Genomic DNA, 19,937 nt, shown 5'->3' on the forward strand with positions numbered 1-19,937 from the left:
TGGGGGGGGGGAGACCCATGCTATTTTTCCTCAATGATTTTCATCCATATTGTTTTAAATTATTTTTTTCTTATAGTAATCTCATTTTGTGCAGGGACAGTTCTAAACACGTGCCACTTCACAGGCATACTATAGACACCCAGCAGGTACGATATTTAAAAGGAATTTTTCATTTTAAGCATCATTAAAATCACTGCTCCAGAAAAAACAACCGTTTTTAAAACTTTTTTTTTACATTGATACATGTTCCCTGGGGCAAGACCCGGGTTCTCAAACCCGTTTTACGACAATAACTTGCATATTAGGCTTTAAAGCAGGAGTTCACCCATAGAAAAAATGTTACCCTTAGATTCCTGCTCATTTTGTCTAAGGGAATCGGCTAGTTGTTTTAAAATCGAAGCCGTACTTACCGTTGTAGAGAGCGATCTTCTCCGCCGCTTCCGGGTATGGTCTTCGGGACTAGGCGTTCCTATTTTGATTGACAGTCTTCCGACACGCTTCCGACGGTCGCATCCATCGCGCACCGACATTCGGCTACTTTCGAAAAATCGTGACGCAATGGATGCGACCGTCGGAAGCCTGTCAATCAAAATAGGAACGCCCAGTCCCGCAGCCCATACCCGGAAGCGGCGGAGAAGATCGCTCTCTACAACAGTAAGTACAGTTTCGATTTTAAAACAACTAGCCGATTCCCCTAGACAAAATGAGCAGGAATCTAAGGTTAAAAAACGTTATTTCCGGGTGAACCTCCACTTTAAAATTAGCACTTTTGAATTCGAACGTTCGAGTCCCATAGACTTCAATGGGGTTCTAAATGTTTGCGCGAACGTTCGGTCCGTTCGAAGGTTCTGGTGCAAACCGAACGGGGGGTGTTCGGCTCATCCCTACTTCCCATATATGATGAGGGTGGAGGTCTTCCTACTTTGCATAATTGTATTGATTACATTTTCTAATATACCTTTAGCTCTCAGTAACTCCCTTTTAGAAGCCAGGCTGTCAGAGAAAGTTGGTCTATAGACGGATGTATCACTGATGTATGAGGTCTGGCTTGCATGGAAACTTCAAGGGTTTCACAGTTTGTGCAGCCCCATGAACTATGCCCAAAAGCACAGAAAAGTGCAATTAGTATCACTTTTATGCCAGGCGATTTTTTCTTCTGAATGATCCTTGGAATTAAACAAAAAGGAGGGAAAAGCATACATTAGCTCTCCTTGCCAAGGGTGTGATAAAGCATCCACTCCCAACTGTTCCTGTCTTTCTGTAGAGATAAAGTTATTTTCTTTCTTTTTGTTTTCCCATGGGATGCAAAAGGGTACACTTCTGCGATTCCTTTTGATCTTAGAGCTTAAACAGCCTCCGCCTGGTGAAAATACATGAAGCAAAAGACATGCCGAATGGGAGTGCATTAAACTGAAAATAGAGTTTCACCCAGACCCTTCACCGCAAATCCAAGGAACTATTTGGACATTTCTCTGATTGGCATATGGAGATATGCATCTCTCAAATCCAGGGTAACCACGAATACTCCTGGAGACATTTCCTTTGCCGAATACATCAATTCGATTATGAATTTTTTTATTTTTATTTTATTTATCTTTATTTTGGCAGGTAGAAATAACTTTTACTACAAAATAGTTACACATATTACTTATTCAAATACGTATTGCTTATTTGCTGACTCTGGAGTTCAAGTACAAACAGAAAAAGCAACATTTACACCAACAGACACTTCTAATTGCCTGCACGCTCAAGGGTAACTATATAAAAAAAGACTCCAGGACTCCCAATATCTAGGGTACTCTGCATAGCAAATCAAGTTGCCAACGCTGCCTAGGCACATGTTGTTATTGACACACTGCTGTTTTGGGTGCCCTTTAACCATTTCCCGACGGCCGTACGACTTTATACGGCCACGGGGTGGTTCTCAATCTCTAACAGGCCGTAAAAACACGGCCTGCGCGCGCATCCAGCGGCGTAGGTGCGCCTCTGACGGCGGCGCGCACGTGCTCGCCGCATCGCTGAGATGCCGATGCGAGTGCCTGGCGGCCGTGATGTCCGCCAGGGACTCGCGATCGGCAGCTACAGGGACAAGATGTGGAGCTCTGTGTGTAAACACAGAGCTCCACGTCCTGTCAGGGGAGAGAGGAGACCGATCTGTGTCCCTTGTACATAGGGACATAGATCGGTCACCTCCCCCAGTCACCCCCCCTCCACCTACAGTTAGAACACAATTTAGGGTACACATTTAACCCCTTCCTCACCCCCTAGTGTTAACTCCTTCAATGCCAGTCACATTTATAAAGTAATTAGTGCATATTTATACCACTGATCGCTGTATAAATGTGAATGGCGCCAAAAATGTGTCAAAAGTGTCCGATGTGTCCGCCATAACGTCGCAGTCACGAAAAAAATGCTGATCGCCGCCATTAGTAGTAAAATAAAAAATAATAATAATTCTGTCCCCTATTTTGTAAGCGCAATAACTTTTGCGCAAACCAGATGCTTCTTGCGATTTTTTTTTCCCAAAAAATATGTAGAAGAATACGTATCGGCTAGACTGAGAAAAAAAATGTTTTTTTAAAAAAAAATGGGCTATTTATTATAGCAACAAGTAAAAAATATTGTTTTTTTTTTCAAAATTGTCGCTCTATTTTTGTTTATAGCGCAAAAAATAAAAACCGCAGAGGCGATCAAATACCACCAAAAGAAAAGCTCTATTTGTGGGGAAAAAAGGACGTCAAATTTTGTTTGGGAGCCACGTCGCACGACCGCGCAATTGTCAGTTAAAGTGACGTAGTGCCACAAGCTGAAATTTCACCTGGTCAGGAAGGGGTATATGTGCCCAGTAAGGAAGTGGACTTACACTGGACTTATCCGCTAATTTTAGTGGTATTTTCTGTTTGTTAATGGCGAGGCGATCGTGGCTGACGTCACGTTTTACAATGATTTATTTATCTCTAAAGTACCTGCTGGTCCTTCTTTAATTAGGTGGACCGTTTATCCTGTGCATTAAAAAAGCTACAGCTTTTTAGTTGCCTTTTGTTTATTGGGCACTAGATGGCGCAGGTGAGCAGGGAATTAGTGTGGTGTGTTGCGATGGCAACCACACACTATTTATGACGTTGCGGGACGTTCACGTTAGCCTCTCTGACCCCACGCTGAGGAAGTTCCGCCCATAGGAACGTAACGCGTACGAGGGGGAGGAGCTTCGTGACGTCACCCGCGCTCGCCGACCCAACGCTGATGTGTGAGCTGTGTAAAGACTCGGAAGCCTTGGAGCTCCGTTTATGCTGATACGCTTCACACTCGGCTCTGAGTGTTGTAAAATGTGAGTTTACTTTGGTCTTTTTTTACTTATTAAATCCAGTTTGAGACAGAGAGCACTAGTCTGTTCCCTTTTTGTTTCATATATTTCTCTGTGGTCGTTGGGAGTATTGAGCTGTCTGCTGCCTGCTGGTAACCTTTAAAGCTTGGACGTGTCCTTACACTTACCTTGGAGGTTTTTCAAAAGTTTTGTGACCTAGCCATGGTCGAATGGCTGAGGTGAGGGGCCATCTTTTAGCTATTGGTGAAGGAACCTTCCTGTCGATCACAGCTTTTTGAGATTCAATCACAATCAGTCACTTCATTATTTGGAGCACTTTTGGACTTTTTTCACTGATGCACTTTTATGGATTTCTTTTTGTGTTAATATTAGAGTTATATATATATATATTTTTATATATAATTTATATACATTATCTGATCATCAATTGTGTTATTACTTAATTTTATATGTTTTGCGCTGCACTTTATTGTTATTGAATATAGTGGTTAAAGTCCACAGCATTGTGCAACTAGCAGGGTAGGACCAGCACACTAAAAGACTTGGCCATTTATATCAAGTAAAAAGCAGGTTTATGGATTGATATACAGCAGATCTGAAAGTTTTCTGTCCACGTCTTCATGGTTTTACCGGTCTTCCTGGAAATCATGCAGCTGGACCAAGTTTTACAAACTGTATGGTTTACCCCCAACTGAGCATGAAATCCAATCAAGGAGGCCCTTGCACTATATACTAGATTTTGTTAAACCGACAGATAAAAATCTTAAAGTAAAACTGGTTTGGGTAACCAGCTTAAATTGAATCATTTCTCCACTATGGCCATCAAAAAGTCCTGCCTAATAGCAAGCACAAGAAGGTGCATGCAGATAAAAACACCTTATCCAGAAATGCCTCCAGCGTACCCCTTTGACTTGGCTATGAAGATCTCAACCTCTTGTGTTGGGGCATAAAACACAACTAACCACCAGACCCCCTGTCCAGTAAGAGGGCCTTGATGTTCTGCCAGCGGGGAAAAAAATAAAAAAAAATTGGCTCCACCTGCTGACTGTACACGTAAATATGAAATAAACATATATTTGATGTACATGCAACAAAAAACCCCACACAAATAATAAAAAAAATGTTATACATCTAAATATACATTTCATCTCAAGTCGCATGACAGCAAAAGAAAAAAAAAATACAATAAAACAGGCATCAATAGCAATACAACTGCTCTGTCCATATGCCAAAAGATATGCATGCAAGGTAATACGCACAAGCAAATAAAACAGTGACTGGACAAAGCTAAAGTACATTGGGGTTGATTTACTAAAGGCAAATATTAGGGTTGTCCCGATACAGATACTAGTATCGGTATCGAAATAGAGCATTTGCGCAAGTACTTGTACTCGCACAAATGCTCCCAATGCCTGACCCGATATTTGGTCAGCGGGCGGAGGTTTTGAGCAGAGAGGGCAGGCAGAGTTTGCAAGCGGATAGGGCGGGTGGAGTTTGTGAGCTACGAGGGCGGGTGTATGCTGCTCCCCCCTCCGCGCGCCGCATCCTCCTCCATGCTGTGTCCCGTGTACTGCGTTTCCTTCCTTTCTTGATGCTGCTCTCCCCCCGAGTGATGCTGCTGTCCGCGCTCCTTGTCCCCCTCCGTGCTCCTGCTGTCCTCCTCCATGCTCTGTGTCCCGTGTGCCCTTCCGTGATGCTGCCGTCGGCGCTCCGCATCCCCCTCTGTTTTCCTGCTGTCCTCCATGCTCTGTGTCCCCCTCCGTGATGCTGCTCTGCCCCTCCATGCTGCGTGTCCCATCTCCCCCTCCTGCTGCTGTCCCCCTCTGTGCGCTGTTTGCCCTCCATGTCCTCCTCCACTCCCTCTGTCTTCGTCAGGGTGGAGAACAGAGGTAGGAGCCACTAAACCCGGCTCCTACCTGTTATGAATGAACAGAATCAGTTATCACTGAGTTATCACACAGTAACCTGTGTTTACGATGCTTCCGTTTATAAATGGAGAGGAGCCTCTCCTGTCTATTCATTTTAGCTGAGGCTGCAGAGAAAGGGACTGGGGAATCTGTGTCCTTAGTCCCTTTCTCTGTCTCAAAGGTGAGATTTCAGACAAGACCCCTGACATCTCACCCAAGCCCCCCCACTGTGCTAAAAAAAAGAAAAAGAAAAAATTTGCAATAAATATAAATTTAAAAAAAGCATTGTAAAAAATAATAAAAATAAAAAAAAAAACACACTGACACCATCCACTCCCCCTAAAAAAAAAAAAAAGAAGAAAGCATCAGAAAAAAAACATAACAAAAAATTGTAAAAAAAAAAAAAAAAAATACTGACACATGTGCCACTGTCACATGACATTAAAAAAAGTATCGGTATCGGCGAGTACTTGAAAAAAAAGTATCGGTACTTGTACTCGGTCCTAAAAAAGTGGTATCGGGACAACCCTAGCAAATATACTGTGTACTGCAAGTGCACTTGCTACAGAGCTTAGTAAATGAGGTAAAGCTTCACTTTGCAAAGAATACTCAATCACAGAAGTGAAAAAGTAAAAAAAGGTAAAGTAAAAACTGCATTTGTGCTCGTACATGTTTGGATGATAGAAATTAGCAGAGCTTCCCCTCTGATCTAAAGCAAATGCACATTTGCAATACACAATGTGCTTTGCATTACAGCTCAGTTTGTTACATTTTAGAGAAATAAACATATGAACCACCAGAGAGAGTACCAGCCTGCACACGTCAAAGGATACCGTTACTGCTCCAACACAACGAAGATACGGGATGTGATGTGCTGTGGGGATTGAATTGCTCTACCAGTGTCATGGATGAAGAATCCCATATTTTAATATCATCACCAGCTGAAGCAAGTCTGATGCTGTCCTGCATGGTTATTCCTACATATGAAGGATAATAATGAGAACCATTAAATACAAATCCTGGAAAACTATGATGACATGCAATTCATAGAAAGGCTCATTATGAATTACTTACCTTACATCGAAGCCCCCGCAGCGGTCCTCGTCCCAAACCCCCCTTCAGTGGCGACATTCCTCCCGGGGGTTACTTTCGGGTATCGCGGCTCCGGGGCTGTGATTAGCCAGAGCCGCCGGTAACAGCACGGTCACTGAAGCAATGGCACATATGTGCCATTAATTTAGTTTTCCCCAGTGCCAATGACACCGGCACATGCACGTACAAGTTTAGGAGACATCCTTAGTACTACAGGTAAGCCTTATTATAGGCTTACCTGTAGCATAAAGTGGTCTGTAAGGATTTACAACCACTTTAAGCCTCTTATGACTGGTCACTGTAATGCAGTCAATTGTAGGTCAGTGCATCTTTTGTTCAGTGAGGTAATCACTACAATAATAGATGCAAACCCTGTAATGTAAGCAGGCATCAAGCTTTTCCCCATTGCAGAACAGGGGTCCTCAGAATCCAATCAGGACATTATCTACATGTAGTTTGCATGTTCTTCCTGTGCTTGCATGGGTTTTTATGGTTTACTTATATACTCCAAAGACATGCTGTTATGCGAATTGTCTGTTTTCTAATTTTGCTTTTGCATGTGAGATAGGAACCTTAGAATGTAAGATCCTTGAGGGCAGGGACAAATGTAAATGAATAAGATGGAAAGTGCTGATTAAATGGTTAGCAATATAGAAGGTATACATCTAATTTGGATACAGTGTTGCATGACTAACACCAAACTGAAAAGTTAAAAATGGCCTGGGCAGTAAAAAGAAAAATCCCTCTACCCTTCAACTCCTAAATGTTATCCCGACAACCCTTCGCTCCCTATATCTGATCCCCCTACCCATCGCCCCTTGAATTTGATCCATGTTAACCCTTGTTGAAGGGTACATTTTTTTCCATGCTATGGGGCTGTAACCACACTGCACAGATTAGCTGCTAGTTTTTGTCTAGGGAAAAGGAGAGCATAGATAGAATTACTTAAAGTGGCTCTAAAGGCTGAAGGTTTTTTACCTTGATGCAAAAAGTGGAACGTCCGCTTTAACCACTTCAATATTGGGCACTTTCCCCCCCAACCTGACCAGGACAATTTTCAGCACTGTCACACTTTGAATGACAATTGCGCGGTCATGCAACACTGTACTCAAACTAAATTTTTATTAGGGTTGTCCCGATACTAGTATCAGTACCGATACTGAGCATTTGCGCGAGTACTTGTACTCGCGCAAATGCTCCCGCTGCTTAACCGATACTTTTTTTTGACCCGAGAGCAGGTGGAGAGGGGGCAGAGAGCGGAGCAGGGCAGTCCTCGGGTATGTCACTAAAGGAGGAGAGCTGCTGCCGCCGTCTAGTCCCCAAAGAGAAAGCCAAGCCCCCCGCCGCCTGGTTGATCGGCGCAGGGAACATAACAGCTTTCATTTGAATAGCTGTGTGTTCCCCGCCACACGTCGTCATATATAGCCCCTCCGCCTTGTCCGGGCACTTTGATAGACAGACCACCCATCCCAGGATTGGACGGGTGATCTGTCTATCAAAGTGCCCAGACAAGGGGGAGTGGCTATATATGACAACGCGCAGCGGGGAACACACAGCAATTCAAATGAAAGCTGTTATGTTCCCCGCGCTGATCAACTAGACTATGGCGGTGGGGGGGGGGGGGGGCTTGGCTTTCTCTTTGGGGACACATGGCTGCATTTGGAGACACATGGTCAAATTTTCTAAAAAGTATCGGGAATCGGCGAGTACATGAAAAAAAGTATCGGTACTTGGTCCTAAAAAAGTAGTATCGGGACAACCCTAATTTTTATCATTTTCTACCCACAAATAGAGCTTTCTTTTGGTGGTATTTGATCACCTCTGGGGGTTTTATGTTCTGCTAAACAAATAAAAAAACTTGAAATTTTGAAGAAAAAAAAAAAGTTTTTGTTTCTGGTATAACATTTTGTTTTCTCATTCACCGACGAGGAGGAACTGATGGGCACTGATAAGGAGGCACCAATATGCAGCACTGATGGGAACCGATAGGCGGCACTGACAGCCTTTACTGATGGGCACTGATTGGCAGCCGACAGGCAATGATTGCAGATTTGGTGGGCACCTCTGATGGGGGCTGAGCTGATAATCAATGTCAGCGCAGACTCCCCCCTCAAAAAGGAGAGCCGCCGATTGTCTCTCTCCGTCAGCGCGGACAGAGAAAAGACGTTTACCAGCACTACCTGGTTACACGCCATGATTGGGAGTATTAGGGGGAGGGGGGCTTATAGGGGACCAGCACACTGAAGGCTTTTTACCTTCCTGCATAAAGGTAAATATCCTTCAGCCTTTACAACCACTTACTTACTGGGCACTTTCACCCCCTTCCTGACCAGGCCAATTTTCAGCTTTCAGTGCTGTCGCACTTTGAATGGACAATTGCACGGTCATGCAACACTATACCCATATGAAATAGTTTTTTTTCCACACAAATAGAACTTTCTTTTGGTGGCATTTAATTACTACTGGGATTTGGATTGTTCTCCTTCATTGAAGAGCAGTGATGAGGCGACACTGATGGGCAGTGCTTAGCAGCAGTGGGTCTGGAGTGTGCGGGACCGATGTCCCATTTACTGCAGATGGTCATTGCCTTTTTTTTCCTCCATACACTGTCAGCATGAGGGAAAAAAAAGCCAATTACCGATTCTGTTTACATCAGGTGATAAGCCGTCATTGACACTTGGTAAGGGGATTGGCCCTTTACTCTGATCAGCCAAGTCTCATGGACTCACTGATCACAGAGCAAACCACGCGGGAGGACGTACACGGCTATATAAATGTGGAAAATTCAAGGGGTATGAATACTTTTTCAAGGCACTGTATGAATGGTTATAATTAGAAAACATGGGGGATCAACTCGTCATGCATCTCAGATGTCCAAAGTTGCATGACAAGTCACACAAGGGTGAATTGAGCCTTAGAACTGCGAACAAACCCGAACAGGCACTTAAGCTGCATTCCCACCTCTCAGTTTTGAATCGTGGGCAGATTAGGCACGATATTAAAGATGGCATTCATTTGAATGGCACCTAAAAAAAAAAAAAAAAAAAAAAAAAAAAAAAAATCGCAGTGCGGTTTTGCCATGATTGTCACGTGATAAATCTTGACGCAATCGTGGCACGTCGCATTTCATGAAGCTTGCTGCCCAACAAAAAGTTCAGAAGCTTCTTTTAGGCTACATGCTTCACGCAATGTGGAGTGCCGCAATTGTAGTGCGACAACCGCGGCAGAACCACACCCCAATTTTAGGTGCCGATCAAACGAATGGCATTTCAAATGTGCGTTCTGCGATTTGTCATTCACACCTGGGCATTTTCAAATCACAGGCAAAAATCGCAGCTAATCTGACCGCAATTCAACACGCTCAGGTGTGAAGGCAGCCTTAGGGATGGTTTACATGGATGGGCAGGGGGTAGTAAAATCGGGCGGTTGAGGCATGGTTTTACTGAACCCCCCCACCTAAACAAAGATATGCAGCCACTCACTTGTACACATACAACAATTAAAAAGCATATCCCATTTGATGGAAGAAAAGCAAAAATGGGGCCATGCCACAACAATCTTGTTACTGCGTGCACTGAAGGTGGTTGTGGAGCTGTGGGTTAGCATATCACTTCCCCACACCCTGTGAAAAGTGATCCACAGCAGATCACTTTTGCAAGAAGAGACAATAATAGCAGCACATGTGAGGGGGGGGGGGGGGGCACACAATACAAACTGGCTAAAAGCTTTAATGCCATGCAACACTTTTGGAAGGTAAATTGTAGCTTTTTTTTTTTTTTTTTTTAAGAGAGATCTATACCACAGACCTAAAAAAAATAAAAAGAGAGGGCCAGCTGTGGTGGAAAGATGAACGCAGGGGGATTAGGATCCAAATAAAAGGAGAGTAGAGAGCAAGGAATTTATACATTCTGTAGGGGGACAGGACAAAAGGGGTGCCTCCCTGAATACTGGAGGGTATACATAGTGTACCCCAGTAAGATGCCAGCTTCCCCCACATAGTGTACCCCAGTTAGAGGCAAGCTCCCCCCGCATAGCGAACACCAGTAAGAAGCCAGCTTCCCCCGTATAGTGTACCCCAGTTAGAGGCAAGCTCCCCCCGCAAAGCGTACGCCAGTAAGATGCCAGCTTCCCCCGCATAGTGTACCCCAGTTAGAGGCAAGCTCCCTCCGCATAGCATACGCCAGTAAGATGCCAGCTTCCCCGCGCATAGTGTATACCAGTAAGATGCCAGCTTCCCCGCATAGTGTACCCCAGTTAGAGGCAAGCTCCCCCCGCATATCGTACGCCAGTAAGATGCCAGCTTCCCCCGCATAGTGTACCCCAGTTAGAGGCAAGCTCCCGCCACATAGTGTATACCAGTAAGATGCCAGCTTCCCCGCATAGTGTACCCCAGTTAGAGGCAAGCTCCCCCCGCATAGCGTACGCCAGGAAGATGCCAGCTTCCCCCGCATAGTGTACCCCAGTTAGAGGCAAGCTCCCGCCGCATAGTGTATACCAGTAAGATGCCAGCTTCCCTCGCATAGTGTACCCCATTTAGAGGCAAGCTCCCCCCGCATAGCGTACACCAGTAAGATGCCAGCTTCCCCCGCATAGTGTACTCCAGTTAGAGGCAAGCTCCCCCCGCATAGCGTACGCCAGTAAGATGCCAGCTTCCCCCGCATAGTATACCCCAGTTAGAGGCAAGCTCCCGCCGCATAGTGTATACCAGTAAGATGCCAGCTTCCCCCGCATAGTGTACCCCAGTTAGAGGCAAGCTCCCCCCGCATAGCGTACGCCAGGAAGATGCCAGCTTCCCCCGCATAGTGTACCCCAGTTAGAGGCAAGCTCCCCCCGCATAGCGTACACCAGTAAGATGCCAGCTTCCCCCGCATAGTGTACTCCAGTTAGAGGCAAGCTCCCCCCGCATAGCGTACGCCAGTAAGATGCCAGCTTCCCCCGCATAGTATACCCCAGTTAGAGGCAAGCTCCCGCCGCATAGTGTATACCAGTAAGATGCCAGCTTCCCCCGCATAGTGTACCCCAGTTAGAGGCAAGCTCCCCCCGCATAGCGTACGCCAGGAAGATGCCAGCTTCCCCCGCATAGTGTACCCCAGTTAGAGGCAAGCTCCCGCCGCATAGTGTATACCAGTAAGATGCCAGCTTCCCTCGCATAGTGTACCCCAGTTAGAGGCAAGCTCCCCCCGCATAGCGTACACCAGTAAGATGCCAGCTTCCCCCGCATAGTATACCCCAGTTAGAGGCAAGCTCCCCCCGCATAGCGTACGCCAGTAAGATGCCAGCTTCCCCCGCATAGTATACCCCAGTTAGAGGCAAGCTCCCGCCGCATAGTGTATACCAGTAAGATGCCAGCTTCCCCCGTATAGTGTACCCCAGTTAGAGGCAAGCTCCCCCCGCATAGCGTACGCCAGTAAGATGCCAGCTTCCCCCGCATAGTGTACCCCAGTTAGAGGCAAGCTCCCCCCGCATAGCATACACCAGTAAGATGCCAGCTTCCCCCAGTGTGATGACAGGGCAGGTTCTATGTAAACTCCCTGAAAGTCAGATCCCATGTCTCAATGTGCACAGAACACAGCAGAAGTGTGTGAAGAAGGTCAGCTCACACAGTAAACACAGGAGTGTCCCAGCTGCCATGCAACAAGCAGTCACACGGCTCCCTGGCACTGTAACACCAAACTTACCACTAAACTATTCAAACCTCCCGCCATGACAACTACGTCCTACTACCTCCCCCCAGGTCACAGCACCGTCCCGGCTATACAACGGACTAAGGACAGACAGACTACACAGGTGAGCTATGAGACACCCCCACCATCCCCTGTGTATCCTCACCTTTCAGACGCTCTCTTCTCCTTCCTCCCTCGGGCTGCACTGAGGTCCCGAGGTGCGTCGTGACGTCACGCGACCCGTCTCCCTGCATGCCGCGCTCTAACACAAATTGCGTGCGCGAGCAGGCCAGCGTCGGGGACGCGCGGCTATCTCTAAGTTTGGTTTGTGGACGGAGTGGGGACGGGGACAAAAGTTTGGAAGTGTTGGGGAAACGCGAAGTTTGATTGGGGGTATAGTTTAGGTGAGCCAAAAGTTACTTTGTGTGTGACAAATATGGCAGAAGTATGAGTTACTATGCTAGTTAAAGTATAACTAAAGGCATGGAGAGAGTGGAGAGGGCTCAGAACACCTGTCAGGTTTTATTGCTATCTGTATATGGATACAGCACTGTCATACGGCGCAAAATCATTGTCATGACCTTGCAGTAATACTTTCATGACCTGTCTGTATATCAGCCTTAGGGCTTGCCTTCTCACACCTGCATGGTTAAGTAATCTTCCCTAAGGGCCCTTTCACACGGAGCGGATCAGTAATGATCCGCTCCGTGTGTCCGCAAAAGCTCAGCGGGGATCCTCCGTAAAATCCCAGCTGAGCTGGCAGCTGACAGGGCGGTCCCCGCACACTGTGCAGGGACCGCCCTGTCTTTCCTCCGCTCTCCCCTATGGGGGATCGGATGAACACGGACTGTATGTCCGTGTTCATCCGATCCGGCAGACGGAAGAAAAATAGGATTTTCTTCCGTCCGCAAATGCGGATCTTTGCGGAGGCGGACGATTACGGGTGTCAGCGCATAGTCATCCGCTGACACCCGTAACCACATATAGGGACCAATGTATCTCCCGTTTTCATCCGCAACGGACGGATGAAAATGCGGACATATACGGTCCGCACGTGTGAAAGGACCCTTAGTGTGGCTCCACCCTAGCCTCAACAAGAACCACTATTTAACACTGTGTTCTCCAAGCCTGCCTTGCCAGGCAATATTGTGTGTTTGGCTTCCTGCTTGCCGTGTTCTATACGTTTGTCGCTGTTACTGAACTTGGCGTGTTCTTGACTAGAGGTAGACCGATATGGGTTTTTCTCTGGTCGATGCCGATATTTAGAAATTGGGGTGGCCAATGGCCGATATATGATGCCGATTCCTACTTACTCCTGTCACTCTAGCACACACTTGATGTCCTCAGTACAGGTGGTACTGGTTTGGAACTGACAGTTGGCACTATTGACACTGGCAGGTGGCACTGATTGGCACTAGTAGGTGGCACTGGTTTAGAACTGGCAGGTGGCACTGGTTTGGAACTGACAGGTGGCACTGGTTTGGAACTGACAGTTGGCACTGGCAGGTGGCACCGATTTGCCACTAGCAGGTTGCACTGGTTTGCAAGTGGCACTGGTTGGCATTGGCAGGTGGCACTGGTTTGGAACTGACAGTTGGCACTAGCAGGTGGCACTAATTGGCACCAACAGGTGGCACTGGTTTGGAACTGACAGATGGCACTAGCAGGTGGCTAGTGGCACTGGCAATTGGAACTGGTTGGCACTGGTAGGAGGCAGTGGCGGGTGACACTGGCTGGCAGTGGCGGGTGACACTGGCTGGCAGTGGTTGGCACTGGCTGGTGGCACTGACAGATGGCACCGATTGGCACTGGCAGGTTTCACACTAAGCCGTGTGTAACTGTAACTGTGTGAAACTGAGGAGAGAGAGGAGCTGTCAGCTCGATGTTGGGGGTGGGCGGGACCCAGCAGCTAAATTACACCAGCCAATGATTGGGCTACTTAAGAAAGGGGGCGGGGCCACATACAGAAAGCAGGCCGCCCAGATACCATCCCATTGGCTGGTGTAATATAAATGCTGGGTCCTGCCCACTTCATCGACCTGACAGCTCCATTCTCACTCTCCTCTCTGTTACTTGTTAGTTTCACATTCAGGGCGGTGCTTGATGCTGCCAGAGCCGCTGAGTGTGGAGAAGGGAGGAGGAACGGCGGTCAGTGTAAAATATCGGCCTAATTTTGATAATAATCGGCCAATGACGGTTTATCAAAAATGGCCAAATATCGGCCGATATATCAGTCTACCTCTATCCCTGCCTGCTTGAGACCCTGACCTTTAGCGTGTTCTCTACTATCCCTGCCTGCTTGTGACCCTGGCCTTTTGCATGCTTTCTGTTTATCCTTGTCTGCTAGTCGTCCTGACCTTTGGCTTATCCTCTTACTATCCCTTGTTGTCCTGGGCTGCTGCTCCCTCTCTATCCTCCTGTAGCCTACCGTGAGCGTGAGCTGTGAGACCCTGGGTGCCGTGACCTGGAGTCAGTTGCAGCCCAGTCCCTCACCACTAGAGGCTCTGGTGAACATCTGCTGGCTCTTAGACTCTGTGCCCTTGGGAATCTTATGCTCTAACTCCCTGTGGGATCCCTGTTGGGCTCCAGTGGACCAGCCTTCCTGAACCATCCAGAGTTCCATCCGCAGCAGTCAGCCATAGAGTCCACTACCTTAGCTGTGCACTCCTGACCCCAAAGGTGTGCATCTGTCACCTGGCCTCAGGTGACCTTACAATCATGGGTATAAAATGGGGTTAGGGTGGGTAATAATTTGGCACAGAGAAAATGTCCTTAGACTTGGTTGCAGCTCCTCATTAGCAAGCCTTGGAGCAATATTAAAGTCTTCTTTTTTTGTTTTGTTTAACAAACATGTCTATACAGTACTTACCTGCTCGGGTTCACCTCCGGTGTTCCTGGCGTTTTCTTTTTGTTCGACGGAATGTTGGCTCAAACTTGTGTTGCATACACACAGTCACATAAACGTTGTCTGGAATTCCGAATGTCAAGAACGTGGTGACGTACAACACTACGACGACCCGAGAAAAATGAAGTTCAATGATTCCGAGCATGCGTAGGATTTTTGTGCGTCCGAATTGCATAGACGATCGGAATTTCCGACAAGAACTTTTGTTGTCGGAAAAATTGAGAACCAGCTCTTAAACATTTGTGGTCGGAAATTCTGACAGAAAATGTCAGATGGAGCGTACACACGGCGGAATATCCGACCAAAAGCTCACATCGAACATTTGTTGTCGTAAATTCCGATCGTGTGTACGCAGCATTAGTGTTTGTTACATCACCTCTGTACCCCCTGAAAAAGCTTTCCTGTGAAATGCTTTGAGATGTGCTCTGTCAGCATAGTATTCTATTGGTTTACTTGGTTATAGACTGTCAGGAACATACTGCTCGGCGCGTGCCTACGCCAACCACGGACCTTGCACGCACCTATTCAGCCGTTGCGCGCACCTACGCGCATGCGTCAACCACGGACCTTGCATGCACCTATGCAGCCGCTGCGCGCGCGTTAGACGCACTTTCGCGCCCAGCAGCCTGTAAAAGACGCTGTAGGGATGCTGCAACTCGCGGCTTGATCTGCGTCTGTTCCCTTGTATTCCTGTTCCTGTTTGAAGCATCCTGTTCCAATGTATGACCCGGCTTCTCCTGACCTTGCTTCTATCTTTAGTCCTGACTTCGGCTTGTTTGGCCCTGCTCAGTTCTCTGCCTGATTACCCATTGCTTAGACCCAGCCTGGACTCCGACTATTCTCCTGCCTGCCGTTATGCTGTTGCTCTGAAGTGTATGACCCGGCCTGCCTGACTCTGCTGACCTGCATCACCTGCTCCACTGATCTGCATCTGCTGCTCTGCTGATTCGCATCTGCCTCTCTGCTGATTTGCATCTGTTGCCCTGCTGACCTGCATCACCTGCTTCCTGCCCAGCGGTTCCAGCTTCACCAACAGCAATTACCAGAACAGGCACCCTTACCTCACCGTGCTCTTACCACCACTGTCCCCATTCCAGTGGTCTCCGAGCCGGGGTTGTACGGGAGGTCTCCCTCCACGCATCAGGCTCACACCCAGGTACGTAACATAGACCAATCACAGAATTGTACCTACAGTGCCTTGAAAAAGCATTCACACCCCTTGAAATTGGCAACTTTAGTCACAGAGGCACCAGCTATGTGGGCACCAAAAATTTGCCCTCTTTGAAGATCAGTAATCCCTGACGTGACTCCGTATTATTGAATACCATGAATGACAAAAGTGAGGCTTACCAGCTTTTAGCTAGGTGTCTCATCACACAGCGGAAGCAAAAGAATGTTGCATCACTTCCTCTTTCAACACGAAACATGTTGTCACTTTCACACCTGTAAATCATGTAGTGTTTCCATTTTTTTTGTCCAACCCCTGTATATTTGATATACTGGAACAATCATTGTACGGTACTTGCCCATCCATACAGAAAGCCTGAATGTAAAAATGTTCTCACTGCCTCCAATTCAATTTAACCCAGAATTTTAAAGGCAACTGGTGATGCAGGGTGCAGAGACATGCTTTGCACTGATCGAAATGAGCAATTAGTCTCCTAAGAGCACATTTTTCAAAGCACAACAGGATGCACTAGCAATGCATCATACTGGCAGTTTTTTCAAAGGGTGCTGGGAGAAGTACAAATGTAACTTTTTTGTGTAATTTAACCTTTTTGCTATATATTTTGGCTTTGTAAAAACAGATGAAAAATGAGAATTTAAGATCTCCCTTTCCTTATAAATGTATTTTCTTACATAGCCTTAATGAGCATATGAACTTTTTTTCCCTCAGAGTATGCCAAATACAGGTATTTCAGCATTGTGAAAAGAGTTTAGGAACTGTATTTTCTTTAAAGGGTTTTTGAAAAAAAAATTTCCTTAGTGTTATTATCCTGGTCAAACTTTTTTGAGAATCATCTTGATATCATTAACTGGTTAAAGAGTTCAATAGACTGAGTAAGACAGCAAGCACTGCATTGTGGGAACTGTAGTCCACCGGAGAGAGACTCTACTGTAATCAAGAACTTTTGAACTGCATTTCCCAAAGGGAAATTATTAGGTGGAAAGAAAATAGCTGCATTCTCTCAAGCTGTGAACACAGCGTCTCCTCGCAGAGATGTAGTTCCAAGGGAGAGGGCGAACATGCTTACTAACCCCCAGCCAGAACGGCTCGGATGATGGGGCAAGTTTACTGAGGAGAAACAGGAAGTGAGAAATTCAGACTAAGAGAAAAAACATTTAGAAGGGAAATTGAAGGAAAAGGTAAGTGAACCAACAATGCACTAGCTTAAAGTGTCACTAAAGGAAAAAAAAAATTTCATTTAAAATAACAAACATGTTATACTTACCTCCACTGTGCAGTTCGTTTTGCACAGAGTGGCCCCGATCCACGTCTTCTGGGTCCCTCGGCGGCTGTCTCTGGTCCTCCCCGCAATTACTAATCACAGTCATGCGAGAGCTTGCATGGTGGTAAGTAATCGCGGGCACGCGCCCGTGATACAGCGAGCACCCATAGCCGCTCGCTGTATCACTCGGGCCCACCCCTCGGCGCGCCGCGTCACTGGATGTGATTGACAGCAGCGCCAGCCCCAGCCAATGGCTGCGCTCAATCCATCCGCTCTAGCCAATCAGTGGCCAGGCTGAGCGGCGAAGAGGATATCGGGACCGTGCAGGACTTTCGAGGGGTCAGGTAAGTATAACGGGGGCTCGGAGGGGGGGGGTGGCAGCATTCAATGTTTTTCACCTTAATGCATAAGGTGAATTATTTATTTTCTATACAACTCCTTTAAAGGAACCTAGTTAAAAAATAAAAAAACAAACCTTTACAACCCCTTTAACCACTTCATTACTGGGCACTTAAACCCCCTTCCTGCCCAGACCAATTTTCAGCTTTCAGCGCTGACGCATTTTGAATGACATACAACACTGTACCCAAATTATATTTTTATCATTTTTTTCCCACAGTTTAGGCCGATACGTAAATCGCAATAAGCGTATATTGATTTTTTTTTTTACTAGTAATAGCGACGATCTGCGTTTTTTTTTTTTTTATTGTCAGGCCTGCGATATTGCGGCGGACATTTTGGACACTTTTGACCAAACTTTGGGACCATTCACATTTATACAGCGATCAGTGCTAAAAAAAATTCACTGATTACTGTATAAATGTGACTGGCAGGGAAGGGGTTAACACTAGGGGGTAAGGAAGGGGTTAAATGTATTCCCTGGGTGTGTTTTAACGGTGTGTGGAGGGGGACTGACTGGGGGAGGTGACCAATGCTGTGTCTCTATGTACAAGGGACACATCATCGGTCTCCTCTCTCCCTGACAGGACGTGGAGCTCTGTGTTTACACACAGAGCTCCACGTCTCTGCTGTCACTGCCGATCGCGGGTACCTGGTGGACATCGCGGCCGCCAGGCACGCGCTTCGGCATCTCGGCGATGCGCTGGGCACAGTGTTTTCCCGCTGCGCACCCCCAGCGGCGCGCACGGGCTATGCACATAAAAGGACGTCCAGGGACGTCCACCCGGCAGTTGAGAACCGCGCTGTGGACGTCTTTCGTCTACAGCGCGGGTCTCAAGTGGTTAATTAAGCCAGTTTTCCATTGTTCCCACTATGTCACATTATTGCCACTTATTAGCAATTCCAGTTTGCAAATTGTTATACTTACCTCCACTGTGCAGTTCGTTTTGCACAGAGTGGCCCCGATCCACGTCTTCTGGGTCCCTCGGCGGCTGTCTCTGGTCCTCCCCGCAATTACTAATCACAGTCATGCGAGAGCTTGCATGGTGGTAAGTAATCGCGGGCACGCGCCCGTGATACAGCGAGCACCCATAGCCGCTCGCTGTATCACTCGGCCCCGCCCCTCGGCGCGCCGCGTCACTGGATGTGATTGACAGCAGCGCCAGCCAATGGCTGCGCTGCTCTCAATCCATACGCTCTAGCCAATCAGTGGCCAGGCTGAGCGGCGAAGAGGATATCGGGACCGCGCGAGACTTTCGAGGGGTCAGGTAAGTAAAACGGGGGGGGGGGGGTGGCAGCATTCAATGTTTTTTCACCTTAATGCATAAGGTGACATTTTTTTTTCTTTACAACTCCTTTAAAGCAGTGATGGGGAACCTTGGCACCCCACCAGATGTTTTGGAACTACATTTCCCATGATGCTCAACTACACTGCAGAGTGCATGAGCATCATGGGAAATGTAGTTCCAAAACATCTGGGGTGCCAAGGTTCCCCATCACTGCTTTAAACGAACCTAGTTAAAAAATAAAAAACAAACCTTTAGGGCCCTTTCACACTGGTGCGTTTTTGCCGCGTTTTCGCGCTATAAAAACGCTCCCCATGCCCCTCTCCATTGAAATGAATTAAAAACGCGGTAAAAACGCTGTGTTTTACCGCGATTTTAACACTCCGTTTTTTCCCGCGGTTTTGAATTCATTTCAATGGAGGGGGCATGGGGAGCGTTTTATGAGCGTTTTAATAGCGCTATTTTTACCGCGAAAACGCGGGGAAAAAACGCACCAGTGTGAAAGGGCCCTTACAACCCCTTTAACCACTTCATTACATGGCACTTAAACCCCCTTCCTGCTTTTTTTATATTTTTTTCCTCAGTTTAGGCCGATACGTAAATCGCAATAAGCGTATATTGATTGGTTTGCGCAAAAGTTATAGCGCCTACAAAATAGGGGATAGATTTATGATTTTTTTTTTACTAGTAATGGCGACGATCTGCGTTTTTTTTTTCTTTTTGTCAGGCCTGCGATATTGCGGCGGACATATCGGACACTTTTGACCAAATTTTGGGACCATTCACATTTATACAGCGATCAGTGCTATAAAAATGCACCGATTACTGTATAAATGTGACTGCCAGGGAAGGGGTTAACACTAGGGGGTGAGGAAGGGGTTAAATGTATTCCCTGGGTGTGTTCTAACTG

General features: G+C 46.8%; 1 protein-coding gene across 1 annotated transcript in view; it reads right to left on the reverse strand.

Annotated features, from left to right (window-relative positions):
- NEDD1 (NEDD1 gamma-tubulin ring complex targeting factor) overlaps nucleotides 1-12,259 on the reverse strand; it is a 101,322-nt gene extending 89,063 nt beyond the window's left edge. The window contains exons 1-2 of the mRNA XM_040344232.1: nucleotides 12,154-12,259; nucleotides 6,066-6,209 (exon numbers count right to left, since the gene is read on the reverse strand). Coding sequence (XP_040200166.1) covers nucleotides 6,066-6,209; nucleotides 12,154-12,241 — 232 coding nt within the window. The 5' untranslated portion in view covers nucleotides 12,242-12,259. The remainder of the gene's footprint in view (nucleotides 1-6,065; nucleotides 6,210-12,153) is intronic.
- Between the last annotated feature and the right edge of the window lie 7,678 nt (nucleotides 12,260-19,937).

The sequence above is a fragment of the Rana temporaria genome, chromosome 3 (genome assembly GCF_905171775.1).
Source record: "Rana temporaria chromosome 3, aRanTem1.1, whole genome shotgun sequence".
NCBI lineage: Eukaryota > Metazoa > Chordata > Amphibia > Anura > Ranidae > Rana > Rana temporaria.